Source organism: Sphaerulina musiva (assembly GCF_000320565.1).
Source record: "Sphaerulina musiva SO2202 unplaced genomic scaffold SEPMUscaffold_10, whole genome shotgun sequence".
NCBI lineage: Eukaryota > Fungi > Ascomycota > Dothideomycetes > Mycosphaerellales > Mycosphaerellaceae > Sphaerulina > Sphaerulina musiva.
This window is the reverse complement of record NW_016017392.1, coordinates 529,787-543,685: the sequence shown is the minus strand read 5'-3', so window position 1 is coordinate 543,685 and position 13,899 is coordinate 529,787. Positions and strand designations below refer to the sequence as shown.

The window sequence follows — 13,899 nt, the reverse complement described above, 5'->3', positions numbered from 1 at the left end:
TAGATAGAGTCAGGTACATTAGCCACTAGGATTCTCAGTGCAAAACGTAGGTATGTATATATATATTTATTCATTGCGAAGAGCAAGACAAAGGCCACCCGCACTGAGCAATGCATGGATGGGCATCGTGGTTACTCTGCATCAAAGTCGCTCCATGGCAATCGCTATCTGACTATTCGCTGTTGGATCATCCTCTCCCATGTTCCTCCCCTCTCCACCCCCCCTAGGCATGCGCTGATCGACATGACGCCGTTCAAAAGAGAGATTACAACGCAGTGAAGAAGATGAAAAAGAAGAAGAAAAGAAGAATAAAAAAATTCACCCTCACGACGTCGTCATACTCCGCAACTTCTGTTGCTCTTCGGGCGTGAGCGCATTAAAGACATTGCCAAACTCGGGATTTTGTCCTTGTTGGCGAAAGAAGTTCAGCAAGAATGATTGCGTCTCATCATCCTGCCCACGCGTGGCCGATGCATGGTCCTCGGCGCCATATGCCATCAATTGCGATTTGCTCATGCCGGCCCCAAGGTCCAAGAATTCGTTGGGGTCGTCCTCCCAGTCCCCGTTGTCATCGTCGTCATCATCGTCATTGAGCTCCGCAGCTGCCGCAGCATCGAGATTGCGAGCGGATCCTCCTGATGCCGATAGAAGCTCTTCCACCAGGACTTTGACAATCTTGAGCTGCGCGGGAATTATCGTGTATTGATCAGGTTGTTGTCGTGCGCGAGACCGAGTCATAATGCGGTCGGACTTGGGCACGATCAGGTCGCCTTTAACTTGTATTTGGGAGAGGCGGGGGTCGTTGAGTTCGTAAAGCTTGGACAGCGCGATGATGCTAGAGAAAAAAAGTCAGCAATCTATCATGTGATTGTTCCGGAGCGGTTCCCCGCTCACTTTTGTCGAATATCCTCATAGCCCGCAAAGTTGATGGAGTTCTCCAGCCACTTCGTGATGACCACCTGTAAGCCATTTTGGTCACCGATGCGAACATCGGCGAGGAAACCAACGACCTCCTGCGCAGATATCAGCGACAGTCGAGCAAAGACCAGAATCAGACTCTGAATGAAATGTGCCTGTGTGGCAGTTCCCAGTCGGACTGCCACCGCTTGCAGCAGCTGCATGAGATATGGGCCCAGCTTCTCCGATCCCGCCTTCTCCACCACTTCTGCCGCAAGGCCACCAACTTCTGCGGCACCATTATCGTCGACGGCGGGGTTCAACAACCGATCGATGATGATGAGAACGACTTCCAAGCCACCCTTGCCATCCTGGCTTTGGTAATTGAAGACCTGGTCGGGATCGTGTCGCAACATGTGCCTTACGGCCGCCGTCGCAGACTTGAGGAGCTCATCGTCTTGTGATCCGAGGAGCAAGCGATTCAGACGCGGCATCACGGTATTCGCAAACCCTTGAGGAAGAGGCCTGGAACCGTTGTCTGCTATCACAGAGAGGAGATCTGCGGCTAGATTGGCTAGTGCATTCTCTTCGGTCAGGCTGGCAACATCAAACGCGCCCATCAGCGAGGGCAGGACTTTCTGCGCAAGCTGCGCATATGCCTCTGGTCCTGCACGAGCCACTGTCTCTGCAATCTCCTCGAATATCTCAGTGACCAATAGCGCAATCTGGAAGTTTGCAGCTCCTCTGCTAGCAACAGTGAACAACAGATCAATGCCACCACCGCTCAGGCAGGTGCGAGTGTCGAGCATGATGGCATCGCGTAATGTCTCGATGATCGTGATAAGAAGATCGTCACTGTCGTCCAGGTCGCTGAGATCTTGCGTGTTGAGGAAATTGGACAGCGCTGCCACAATTTCAGACTGTCTCTGCAGCGTGATTGAAGAAGGTAGTGCCGCTAGGTAGTATTGCAAGGCACGAATACACGAGACCTTGACAATCTCAGATTCGTCGCTGGCTATCGCCTGCAAGGATGCCTCCATGAACGAGGCTGCCACAGATTGCAAGGCATCTCCCGATGTCCTGGTCAGACTGCCCGCGACAAGATAACCTCTCGCGCGCAAGAAGACCTGCTCTTCCTGCATGGCATGCTTGATGAAATCAACATAGCCTCGAGCAGAGTCATGGCCGATTTGTTTCTCCACGTCCTGAAAGTCGCCGAGAAGCTGATTGAGCAGGTACAGAGCAGCTTCCTTTGCTTTCCAGCCTGCATTCTCAGAGTACAGCGTGCGTGTGTATGTCAGGAGGCTCTCCACGGTTACTGTATTGAGCCACTCGCCAAGCTTGATTACCAGGTCACCACATGCCGAACGTGGAGTGTAATTGGCAGTGACATTAACTTCTTCTGACAGGAACACATTGACATCGATATTCCACAGAGCTTCTTCCTCCGTCGTGATCTGACCATACGCAACAGCAATCTTCAGCACATCGACGATCCAGGTCGCACCGCCAGGCTGCAGCTGCTGTTCGAGTTCCTTTCGCACGGGTGGTGCTCGAAGACAGGCTTGCATAAAATCGAGTTCTTCTAGCACCAGGAAATCGAGAGTGTACGGCAGCCCGTCGGCATCTTCCAGTCGTCCCTGCCGATCGTCCTCAATGTACATCTGGTAGTACTGGCTCTGCAGATTGGACAGCTCCTGCCAAGTGGCAGAGAAGAGTGCGGGGCTGTGCGGCGAGAGCATCTGGGGAAAGAGCGTCCGGAGTCGCATCAAGCTCTTGACAATCTGCAGCTTGAGTGCGACGTGGCCACGGTAGTGCTCGGCAACTTCGCCCTTTTCTTGATCGCGCTGAGGGGAGGGTGGCAGAGGTGACTTGATCATTTCCACAAAGAACGGGAGCCAGCCCGCGAGATTCTCTTCGGCAAATGCCTTGACGGCCGCCTTGTGGTCTTCCATGACCATCTCGAGAATGTTGAAGGTCGACCGGAACACAGACACTGCGATCGCTCGGAGCGTCGCTTTGCGGTTCTCATTCACAGCCACATCGTAGACCACTTTGACCAGAGCATGACCAATGTTGAAAAACTGCTCTTCGTTGAAGCAGTCGTCCACGAGCTCATTTAGAACCTTGAGAGCGCCGTGAAGTTGACTATCGGCTCCGCTCGAGACCACGTTCATAACATGTTGCAGCAAGTCTGGCCAGTCGTCTGGGAAATCCGCCGTCGCAATTTTACTGACAACTAGACTGGCTGCGCTCTTGATCTTTCGCTCGTCGCGAGTGCTAGTGGCCAATGCAAGAAGCTGCGTCCGGACTTGAGACTTCCTGGCCTCGTCCACGTACAACGGACCGACATACTCATCGAACTGCGTCGACCAGCAGGCGAGGACAAAGTTCTTGAGCACCAGGAGGGCGGATTGCCGCACGCCCTCGGGCACATTATCATGGGCGCCAATGGAGAGCAGCAGGAGGGGAAAGTCTGCATTGGCGTATTGCTCCTTCAGTCGATACTCGGCATTCTTTCGTGGTTCTTCCTGGCTAGATTGGGTCTCGGCAAGCAGACGCACCAGCTGCTCCTCCATGGCGTGTGGCTTCGCTGCTACCTCCTAGTGCCGGTAATTTGGGTGTAACATGCAAATCGTGAAATGTGGTGTGGTGGCCAGCCGAAGATGAATGACTTTGGATTGGCGCTACGGTAGGAGGAGGAGGTACAGTGCCCGGTGTTGGAAGTTGATCTGCGGTCAGGAGCGGGATCAGAACCAAATTCGTCGGGTCGTGGTTGCTGCTCGCTCGTCTCGTCTCGTGCACGCAGAAAGAGGAAAGACGTGGAGTTTAGTGGAGGTTCGTGCCTTCCACGTGTTTGATTTTCCTTGGCAAAGAATTGCTGGGAAACCGGCACGTCGCGTGGGACTCCAACTTACGTCATCGGTCGCGTCTTCCCGTCAACTGGAACCTGAACACCTCACTCACTGCACTCTTCGATATTCCTTCCAGCTGCCCCCCTTCCCCTTCCAACCTGCATCGACACGACTTCCATGCACATCCAGCTGCATTGCCTCCTCACATACATGCACACGCGATATGCGCGTATGACAATGACCAAGTAGTCAGACATGTCATCAGGGACGGCGACCTTCATCACCTTCGTGACCGCCTTCACCGACTTTCTCACCGTCGCCATCCATACCATCCTCTACGAACGTGGCATCTACCCCCGCGCCTCCTTCACCTCCGCCAGGAAGTATAACTTTGCCGTGCGGCAGAGTCGCCATCCCAAGCTCTGCGAGTGGATCAACGATGCCGTCGACGCTGTCGAGGTCGAACTGCTCAAGGGGACCGCTGAGCGCGTGGCGGTGGTCCTGTACAGCAAGCAGAACAAGCCGTTGGAAAGAGTCGTCTTTGACGTCTCGCACTTTCCTGTCGTGCCCGCGAGCGAGCACAACACCCCTCTGGAGGCCATAGAAGGACCAGAAACGCCGGTGCTTCCCATGGTCGATCTGGAAGAACAACTGCGAGCAACCATGAGCCGTTTGTCGACTTGTGGAGTCGACATGAAACAGCTCCCAGCAGAATGTACCTTCACTGTGGCAGTGGAGCTGAAGCCTGAAGGCCAAGCGCCTCTGGAACATCCTCAGCTATGGATCCCCACCGAAAGAACGGCAACTGCGGATGGCACATCAGCAAACCTCGACAAACATACAAGACCTGTGCGAGCTGTGAGAGCTGGCAGCATGATGTTCGAGACCTGGATCGAGGAACTGGAAGACAAGACCGCAGCATATACAAGTCAGAGCACGGTTGACTGAGTAGAACCCTTGGCCATCTATTCGCTATCGATCTGACCGGGCTTGGCGACTCTTTCGCTCACGCTCTACTGCCATTACTATGAATCGTGATACCTGTTCCATCGCAGGGACTCCATTTGGTTTCCTGCCGCCCGCGACCCTCACAACCACGCTCAATATCTCAGGCGAGATGTCAAGTCAGATGCACAGCATGGGGACCAACACTCTCACAGCTTTCCGCCCGGAGTGAGTGCTGAAACTAATGTCAAACTAACCGAAACATACAGTAGCTCCTTACAGATGGCTCTCTGTTCCAACTTCTGAAGCGTTGGCCATTGCTCAATTCGGCGCTGGTACCCAGTGCCCACGTCAGCCTCGAACTTTCTGCACTGGTATTAAAATTGTAAATTTATGGTGTGCAAGGTTGCACCTCCCTCAGTCTGGACTCATCCCAAGTACAGCAACACCATCCCCTGCTCTGACATCGTCGTAGCCATAAAATGCCATCGAGTATCGACAGCTCGGCATTAGCGGTTGGCATACTGTGCTGTCTGTACAATGCAATTGTATACAATTCTACCCTTGCAGATCCGGTCTTTAGGCATCATCCGGAAATCATATCTCCACTCTTTGTCCCAGTCCTTAGGCACAGCTTGGCGCTCAGAGACGTGGAGGGCGTGGCTGAGGGACGGCCAACACCTGTTTGCAATATATGATAGAGATGACACGAAGAATGAGCCTACTTGATTCGTTGGGTCTCTCTCCTTGTCTGCTCCCGTTACCGCCAGCCGAAGAGACACTTCCCAGTTGCCACAACTACTGTACGGGGCGACATGGATCATGGATACCCCTAGGCATTCAGCCTGGTCCAGGAACACCATGATAGAGTGGCGTCTCCCGTCGTGAAGATGAGCTTGTATATGTAGGGATCCTGGGAATCTGTTTGCACACGAGTCTGCTCCTCCACATCTTTCTCTTGTCACGATGTTGGTCGCATCTCTTTTGGCAGTGATAGCGTTCGGCTACACCAACGCCAAAGTCATCACTCGGCAGCAGGAACCCTTCGAGGCATGCGTTGTTAATGCTGTTGACGGCAAAACCGAGCAGTATGCTCTGCCTAGCGGTGTCAACTATACGACGTCTTTGAACGTTTACAATTTGGATCACATCTACATCCCATCAGCTGTGGCATACCCAACCAGTGCAGAACAAGTCGCCGCACTCGTGAAGTGTGCATGCTCAGCAGGTGTCGCTGTGCAGGCACTGTCGGGCGGACATAGCTTTCTAGTGAGATTTCCTTCGCCTTCGTACATACAGAGAGCTGTGCTAAGACGAGCAGAACTTTGGCCTTGGAGGACAAAATGGCTCGCTGTCCATTCGCCTCGGTTTCATCAATGACATATTCTACGACGTTTCGGCAGAGACGATGAGCTTCGGCACCGGTAATCTTCTCTCGACCCTCACCAAAGAGCTCGAGGCAAACGAGCGGACCGCGGCATACAGTAGCATTGGTTCGATAGGGACAGGTGGCCATTTCGCTATCGGAGGTCTGGGACCTCTGTCGCGCCTCCACGGCTTAGCAGCTGATCAGATTGTGGAAGCGGAAGTTGTGCTTGCTGACGGGTCCATTGTCACGGCATCGGAGAGCGTGAACGAGGATATCTTCTTCGCCATTCGTGGTGCCGCCTGGTCTTTCGGTATCGTCACATCAATCACGATCAGAACGCAACCGATTGTGCCATCCATTCCGTATTCCTACGTCGTTCCTGGCAACTCTTCAACACTTGCTGCAGTCTTGTCGGCATGGCAATCTCTGGTCACGCAGAAGCAGCTCCCACGGGAATTCAGTTCCACTGCCTACATCTATGAGGGCTTTGCTGTTCTCATTGGAACCTACTTTGGATCCCAGGTGGACTTCTCCAAGGTCGGTTTGGATAGCATCACTGCCCACGCCATTCCAACACGCACGGTTCTCGACGTTCTGGACCAGGCGAACATCACCGCCTCCGTCGCCCTACTCACAACCTTGGAATCTACTGGCTTGCTCCCAGCCGTCACAAGTCTTCCGGCCGCAGACATCCTCGGCATCTTTGCCGCCCTTCAGCAGATCTTTCCAGTGATTCAATCTGGTGACATGGCCGCTATCACCCAGGCTGTGCAAGCCGCCAATAACACATTTCTCAGCGCAGCCCTGTCGTTTGTCCAGCCACCAGTACTGCAAGCGTTATTCGGCAACCTAACGTACTCGGGCATTCTTCCCATTATCAGCAATACAACCACTCTCGCCACCATCGGACCTCTGTTGCGCAATTTAAACTATACCTCCATCATCCAACTCGTCGATCAGATTGACCAAGCCGGATTTCTAACTGCCCTTTCCGCTCAGGGAGCCAAACCTTCCAGCATCTTTTCCACCCTCTTCACCTCTCACACCCCCGCTCACTTTTACGCCAAAAGCTTGAAATTCACACAAGACACTCTCCCATCCCCTCCCGTCCTGACAGAAATCGTCGACTACGCTCTCGGCAACGCCACCGATCCGGGTACTCCCCTCTGGTTCATCCTCTTCGATCTCGCCGGCGGCAAAATCAACGATGTGCCTTCCAATGCAACATCCTATTTCCATCGTGACGCTTTACTCTGGTTACAGAGTTATACTGTCAACCTCGTTGGCGACGGCGGCGTTTCTGCTCGTCAAAAGGGTTTTTTGAATGGTTTGAATAAGAAGATTCGGGAGTTGGTTCCCGGAGTGGATGATGCTGCGTATCCGGGTTATGTGGATGATGGGCTGGAGGATTTTGCGACGAGTTATTGGGGTGGGAATGTCGAGAGGTTGAGAGGGATTAAGGCGAGATATGATTTTGAAAATGTTTTTCGGAATGGGCAGAGTATTCGGGTTTGAGTGGTTGAGGCTTTGGACTGTCTCCCGGTTGTTGTAGGACCGTCAGTTGGTGCCAAAATAGCGGTGCGTTTTGTGGGGGGTAATGGCTAATAGATCATAGATGGATAAAATCACTGATACTAATAACCAGACCTGACCGATTCAGAAACAATTCTTTTCAACAAAAAAGAACAGGGGGCTAAATCTTCTTCTTCTTCTTCTCCCTCAAAGAGGAAGAATAATAGTAAATACCTAAAAAAAAGGAATGTTACAAATCCTCCTCCCCCTTCTTTCCCCCTGATACAATCAGTATATACTACCTAGGTCCTACACTAATACGCCCCCTCCCGCTTCACCCACCCCGGCTGTGGACTTTGCCCCACCGCTCCAAATCCACTTTGCACCGGATGTCCATCGACCAATTCAAACCCTTCCAGCTTCGCCCCTTCGGCCTCCAATGCCCACAGACTCAGCGCCACATAATTTTCTCCCTGATAATTGAAAATCCCCTCGGGGACAGGAAACACATCTTGCGGACCGATATTGTGAATATATTTTCCGAATTGGTAGCCATTGACAAACAATTGGGCGCGATACGCCGTTGCAAGGGTAGTAGAAGTATCCGTAGTGGTGTTTGCGAAGGAAAATGAAAGAGGAATGTCATATCCGACAGGTAAATCGAGATTGAACGTTGTGGCGTAAAAAGCTACACCGGGTGCAGAAAGTCCTTCGGAAGTGCTGGATTTCTCCCATGTGGAGATGGGGGTACCCGGGAGATGATAACCTTGTCGTTCGGCGAAGAGACCTCCTTCATTGAGGGGACCTCGGGCGCGGTCTTGGTAGTCTTCGCCGCCGAGATTGCCTGTGAGTTTCCAGGTGAGATCGGAGGGGTCGTGGCCGGGAAGGTCGTAGTCTAAAATTCCTCGCGGTTTCTTTTGGTTGACGGTGGGGGATTCTCCGGCGGAGCCGCTCTCGTCGAGGCCTTGGTTGTCGAGGAGGATGGTGAGGATGCATTTGGTGCCGGCGGGAGTGGGAGGGAGGGAGTAGGTGGCGTTGGTGTTTTTGTATAAATCTGCGCCGACGAAGGAGCCTACGAACATGTCGTTGAGCCAGACGCTGTGGCCGAATGCGGAGCCGCCCTGAGTGAAGAGGAAGATGGTGGACTCGTTGCCGTTGGCGGTGAAGTGGGCTCGGTAGAGTAGACTGCCGGTGTGAAATCCGTAGTCGCCGGCGTAGAGGGACGTAGGTGTCGTCAGATTTCTTGCGGTGTTGTTGCTGTACGTGAGGTCCGCGCTCGTCCACAGGCTGTCATCGTAATCCGCCTGAATTTCTGGCAACGAATCTATTACCTTCCATTCCAGTTCGGAGAGTTTGGGAATAGTGTACTCCGGCGCAGCGTACTCTGCCGTTGCAGTGATGATGCCAGATTTGGAGACAGTGAATGGAAGCTGCTTGCCATTAAAGGTCAGCTCCGTCATGGAATCTGGTGCGCCGCCAATCACTTCGATGGTCGTAGTTGCGTTGAGGTCGCCAATCAAGTGGAGTGCACTTTGCTCAATGGTATAGCTCCGGATGAGATAGCCAGCCTTGACGATGGGTGCGGAGATGGAAGGAGTGGCTGCTTTTTCCACGACCCAGTAGTCGTAAGCGCTGTTGCGGTCGACAATGTGAAGGCTGAGTCCGTCGCACAGGGACACGATCCTCTTCTCCGTGCTGGTGGCAAACTGCATGACGATCACTCCGTTGGTGTTGTCCATGTTGATATCCGAGCCTTCGACCACAGTTGCATCGCCGCACGACGTAAATGCAAGTTCGTTGATCTCATCGGGTCCTGTGTAGACAAGCAACACACGCTGGCTGCCATACTTCTTCCACGTGAAGATCTCGGCGGTGGAGTAGAGCAGATTGCTTCCGCCCACGTCGTAATCGGTGACATACACCTTCGAGTCGCGTCCGTGGAGCGACAGCTTTCCTCCCAGCTGTGGTATGGTAATGTTACCTTTGCTTGTTGGTAGTGTAATGCTATACTCGGTCGTGTCCAAAGAGTTGTATGCCGCATGCCGAACGACAAAGAACTTGGTGCTGTTGGTAAGGAGGGTCGTGGTAGCGATTGCGCTATTCCCAGTCAAAGAACCATTGGCATACGTGTTATCTTGCGCAAATGCTTCCAAGTAAGCTGGAGATGCCTGGAGGAAATGGGCCAGCAGTTTGGCTTGACTGTACTTTTCCCGCTCAACTGTGCGCTCTTCGGTGATGGCTGCACCATAATCATAGCTGGTATAGCCTCCGGGATGACCGAGGTTGCCCCAGTTGGTACCTCCGTAGATCATGTATATGTTGAAGATGGTCGCTCCAAAGCTGTACACATTCTTGTAAAACACCCTTTGGAATTCGGGTCCAAGCAGATCTGTGCACTTCCCAAAGCCCGGTCCGCCCCAAGGATCGAAGGAGCCTCCTTGGAACTCGACGACGGAGAATGGAGTGCTGATACTTTGATTGAGATGCACTTTGTGATAGTCGAGTGGGAGCTTATTGTCCGGCCAAGTGTATGGGTTTGCGCAGTCAAATCCTAATGGGTAGCCATCGTGGCCGTAGATGTCGATGGTCTAGGGAGCAGAAGATGTCAGCATATGCCTGAGCCATGTGAATGCATGTTGCCTCTTACCGCATTGTACAGTGCTGGCGGGCCGGGGGCGAAATAGCCGTACGCGTGGGCGTCGTTCGAGATCATCGGCACCACAATTCCGTTGTTACGATACTGATCCTCAACGTACTGCCTACAGAGAAGTGAGCTCAGCATAAGCCATTGCCCAGAGATATGCAGTACTTACCAGTACACAGAGTCAGGAAAATCTGGCGCATCTGGTGCTCCATGAGAGTACTCATTCTCAGGTTGCAATAGAATGACTGGACCGCCATTCGTGATTTGAGCCTTTGCGATGATCTTGGACATGCTTTGGACGTAGTTGTCAGTTGCCTCCAGATAACGCGGGTCTCTGGTCCTCAGCAAGCCGGGATTTCTCTGCAGCCAGCCGGGAAAGCCTCCACCCGAAACTTCAGCGTTGATGTATGGCCCAGGGCGAGCTAGCACGTATATGCCCGCTTTCTTCGCAGCATCAAAGAACGGCTCCAAGGCGAAGACGCCTTCTGCCGAGAAGTCACCCTGCTTTCCTTCCAACAATGCCCAGTCCCAGTACACGCTCACTCCATTGTAGCCCAGAGCTCTGATCTTCTGAAGTACATCTAGCCATAGACACGGGACGGGCAATCGAAAAGGATGGAATTCTCCACTGTAGAACAACACCCGCTCGCCATGGACGAACAGGGAGCGCTTGAGGGGATTGTCAGTCGTCGAGCTATCGTTCTATTGGAAAGGCACACAGCACAAAATCATCACATACCTCATCCCAGGTTACCACATCTTGCAACGGCGTATTCCTCTTGTCCGGCTTGATCATCAAATTGGGCTTGCCAGCGATGGTAAGTGCAGCAGCATGGAAGGCCAGGACAGCCAGCACGGCTGCTCGAAACACTTGTTTGTACCACATGGCGCGCTTACTGGGACGCTGAGAAGCGCCATCGTTGTAGTTGCGACCTACCTCATTATAACTGACGGGCATGTACCCCATCTCGCCCTCGCTGCGTGTCGTTCCGAAGACAATGGTCTCCGCTCACTTGTCTCACAGTGGATCCGTGGATCATGTTGGCCATGTGAGGGGAATATGGAGATGATCATCAGAGATGCTTGCTTGGCCGAAAGCTTCTTGTGGTGATGAGCCAACGGAAAAATACGAGCAACTTGCTTGCCATTGCTTTGCCCGTTGAAGCACCTGCATGCTTCCCCGGCTCCGCGCATCATGCAGGACAGGTACACGCCTTGGCAATGGAGGCTACCGGTATAGGAGTCTCATCAGGAGTATCTGGCTGCCAGATACTCCTGATGGAGATTGACTGTGTTCTTGAAGAGCATTCGCAGTAGTCTTCTTGAGACTCATGGGACTGATCCTGCCAGGATTCATGTATCGTTATAATGTCCATGGAATGAGACTCATCTCTCATTGGCGCAGACAGCCCTGCCTGCTCACTCATATGGAAGAGAGATTGCGTTTATTTACCGCCTTATGCAGCTACACTTCCAACACCTGCAATTCAAAAAATAGGTGTGATGGCGGGTATGCAGCGATTTACCCGGAAGAACGGAAGAATACTTGTAAAGAGTGAGGTGGATCGGGAAGTGGAGAGGAGAGAGCTGGCTACTACGGGTTCTGTTAAGACTACGTAACATACCTTACCGGAGGCCGCAGCGGGGGTGTTAGCGTATTTACATAGTAAGTCTAGAAATTAGTAGAACTACACGCGTAGTTCTAGGGCCTTTATAAACGTCGGGCCAATAAATTTTAAACGTCGGGCCTAAAGTTTGCCTTAGGCAGAAGATATCTTAAACTATTTCTCTTAGGTATTCTATCTCTAGATAGGTATTTTGCGTCTCGTTCCTCTTGTTCCTCTTGTTCCTCTTGTTGCTCTCGTTGCTCTCGTTACGTTACGTTACGTTACGTTGCTCTTATTACGTTATGTCTTGTCGGTTTCGTCGTATCTCGTCGGTCTTATTATATCTCGTCGGTCTCGTCGTATCTCGTCGGTCTCGTTATATCTCGTTAGTCTTATTATATCTTGTTAGTCTTATTATATCTCGTCGGGTCTCGTTAGTCTTATTGCGTCTTATCTTATCTTGTCTCGTTGCCCTTGTCTTGTCTTGTCTCGTTGCTCTTATCTCGTCTTGTCTTGTCTCGTTTCGTCTTGTCTTGTCTTGTCTTATTACCCTTATCTCGTCTTGTCTTGTTACTCTTATCGCTCTTATTGTATCTCGTTGCTCTCGTTACTCTCGTTGCTCTCGTTGCTCTTATTGCTCTTATTGCTCTTATTGCTCTTATTACTCTCGTCTTGTCTTATCGCTCTTGTCTTGTCTTGTTGCTCTCGTCTTGTCTTGTTGCTCTCGTCTTGTCTTATCTTGTCGCTCTCGTTATAAAAGTAGGTAACATACGAATATTCTGCCTTAGGTATATAGTAAGGCCTAAGGCAAACTTTAGGCCCGACGTTTAAAATTTATTAGCCCGACGTTTATAATAACCTATAGTTCTATAGATATATTACAAAATATACAAACATGTATAGTATTATATATATAGAAAATATGTCCTATAGGCCTGCCCGTTAGTAGTATAGAATGTATAGGAGGTACTAATCTCAACTTTCGCGCGCGTATAGCGCGCGTATGTCTATGTCTACCTCTATCTCTATCTCTATCTCTATCTCTATCTCTATCTCTATCTCTATCTCTATCTCTATCTCTATCTCTATCTCTATCTCTATCTCTATCTCTATCTCCTCGTCCTCGTCCTCGTCCTATCCTATTCTGTCCTATCCTGTCCTATCCTGTCCTATCCTATCCTATCCTCGTCCTCGTCCTCGTCCTTGTCCTTCTCTTCTCTTCTCTTTAGTTCTTCTCTTCTCTTTGATTCTTCTCTTCTTGTCCTTCTCTTCTGAATTTTAGGCAAGGTAGCCTATAGAGACAGGCAGGTAGGTAGGTAGGTAGGCAGGTAGGCAGGTTTGCCTATAGCCGGCTTTTTTTAAGATAGTAATGAATTCGGCTTAGCGGCTCTATAGCAAGGAACGCGCTAATTAGAGCGTACGCTTTCGAGCTAGTTTGATTAACCTATATACCTCCTTATACGAATTGGTTAGTACTCTACTCCCCCCTATACCTAACCTACGCTACGCTTCGGAAGGTTTAGAGGTCGTTCCGTACCAATTATCTATATATAGCTACTATGTTAGTAATGCCGTAGTGTCGACGTAGTATATAGTTCTACCTGTAATTCGTAATAGTACATGTTCTAAGAAGTCCTATATTAATATAGTAAGAGTTTTTAACGTAGTACTAGTATGCTACGGGTTTTCTAATATAGTGTTTATATGCTTTAAAAGTTTTGATACGCGAACTCTAATCTAATATACTAGGTAAAATATACTATATAACTACCTTAGGTATAGGTATATAAGAGGTATACTAACCTCGCTTGATCTTTACCTTAGGGTCTATTATAGGCAATACAGACGATAAAAGGTACTAGGTACAATACGACAGTTCTATTCTAGACTAATCCTATAGTACCTAGTATACAACGATAGTATACGCGTCTACTACCTGCCCGCCTAATATAGGGTATCTAACTCTCTTGTCTATATTATGCCTTATAGGTACCTGCGATACTTAGTATCTCCTACTAAGTCGTAGAAGAGGCGAACGAGTTGCCGATAGTAGTAATATTGCTATTACCC

General features: G+C 50.9%; 4 protein-coding genes across 4 annotated transcripts; 2 read left to right on the top strand and 2 right to left on the bottom strand.

Moving 5' to 3' along the window:
• Positions 1-17: 17 nt before the first annotated feature.
• Positions 18-3,660, bottom strand: SEPMUDRAFT_151410 (ARM repeat-containing protein). The gene is made up of 2 exons (XM_016906802.1): positions 895-3,660; positions 18-835 (listed from the first exon to the last, which is right to left on the bottom strand). Exons 1-2 carry the CDS (start codon positions 3,474-3,476, stop codon positions 325-327), a joined length of 3,093 nt encoding a protein of 1,030 aa, XP_016757471.1. The 5' UTR covers positions 3,477-3,660; the 3' UTR covers positions 18-324.
• A 272-nt stretch (positions 3,661-3,932) lies between these two features.
• Positions 3,933-5,128, top strand: SEPMUDRAFT_151409 (DNA-binding protein). The gene has a single exon (XM_016906801.1). The coding sequence runs from the start codon at positions 4,008-4,010 to the stop codon at positions 4,698-4,700; it is 693 nt and encodes a 230-aa protein (XP_016757470.1). The 5' UTR covers positions 3,933-4,007; the 3' UTR covers positions 4,701-5,128.
• Positions 5,129-5,464: 336 nt separating this feature from the next.
• On the top strand, positions 5,465-7,581 carry SEPMUDRAFT_71979 (glucooligosaccharide oxidase; the record flags this gene model as incomplete). The annotated part of the gene is made up of 3 exons (XM_016909961.1): positions 5,465-5,966; positions 6,019-6,687; positions 7,066-7,581. Exons 1-3 carry the CDS (start codon positions 5,664-5,666, stop codon positions 7,579-7,581), a joined length of 1,488 nt encoding a protein of 495 aa, XP_016757469.1. The 5' UTR covers positions 5,465-5,663.
• A 177-nt stretch (positions 7,582-7,758) lies between these two features.
• SEPMUDRAFT_151408 (glycoside hydrolase family 35 protein) lies at positions 7,759-11,117 on the bottom strand. The gene is made up of 4 exons (XM_016906800.1): positions 10,962-11,117; positions 10,392-10,891; positions 10,226-10,337; positions 7,759-10,166 (listed from the first exon to the last, which is right to left on the bottom strand). Exons 1-4 carry the CDS (start codon positions 11,106-11,108, stop codon positions 7,893-7,895), a joined length of 3,033 nt encoding a protein of 1,010 aa, XP_016757468.1. The 5' UTR covers positions 11,109-11,117; the 3' UTR covers positions 7,759-7,892.
• Positions 11,118-13,899: the final 2,782 nt, after the last annotated feature.

What these genes read in the sequence shown, in the direction of transcription:
- SEPMUDRAFT_151409 (XM_016906801.1), top strand. Translation starts at nt 4,008, where the DNA reads ATGTCATCAGGGACGGCGACCTTCATCACCTTCGTGACCGCCTTCACC.
- SEPMUDRAFT_151410 (XM_016906802.1), bottom strand. Translation starts at nt 3,476, where the DNA reads ATGGAGGAGCAGCTGGTGCGTCTGCTTGCCGAGACCCAATCTAGCCAG. An exon ending in TATGAGGATATTCGACAAAA is followed by an intron (nt 836 to 894) that starts GTGAGCGGGGAA and finishes TTTTTTCTCTAG; the next exon opens with CATCATCGCGCTGTCCAAGC.
- SEPMUDRAFT_151408 (XM_016906800.1), bottom strand. Translation starts at nt 11,108, where the DNA reads ATGTGGTACAAACAAGTGTTTCGAGCAGCCGTGCTGGCTGTCCTGGCC. An exon ending in ATGTGGTAACCTGGGATGAG is followed by an intron (nt 10,892 to 10,961) that starts GTATGTGATGAT and finishes AATCCCCTCAAG; the next exon opens with CGCTCCCTGTTCGTCCATGG. An exon ending in CGCCAGCACTGTACAATGCG is followed by an intron (nt 10,167 to 10,225) that starts GTAAGAGGCAAC and finishes TCTGCTCCCTAG; the next exon opens with ACCATCGACATCTACGGCCA.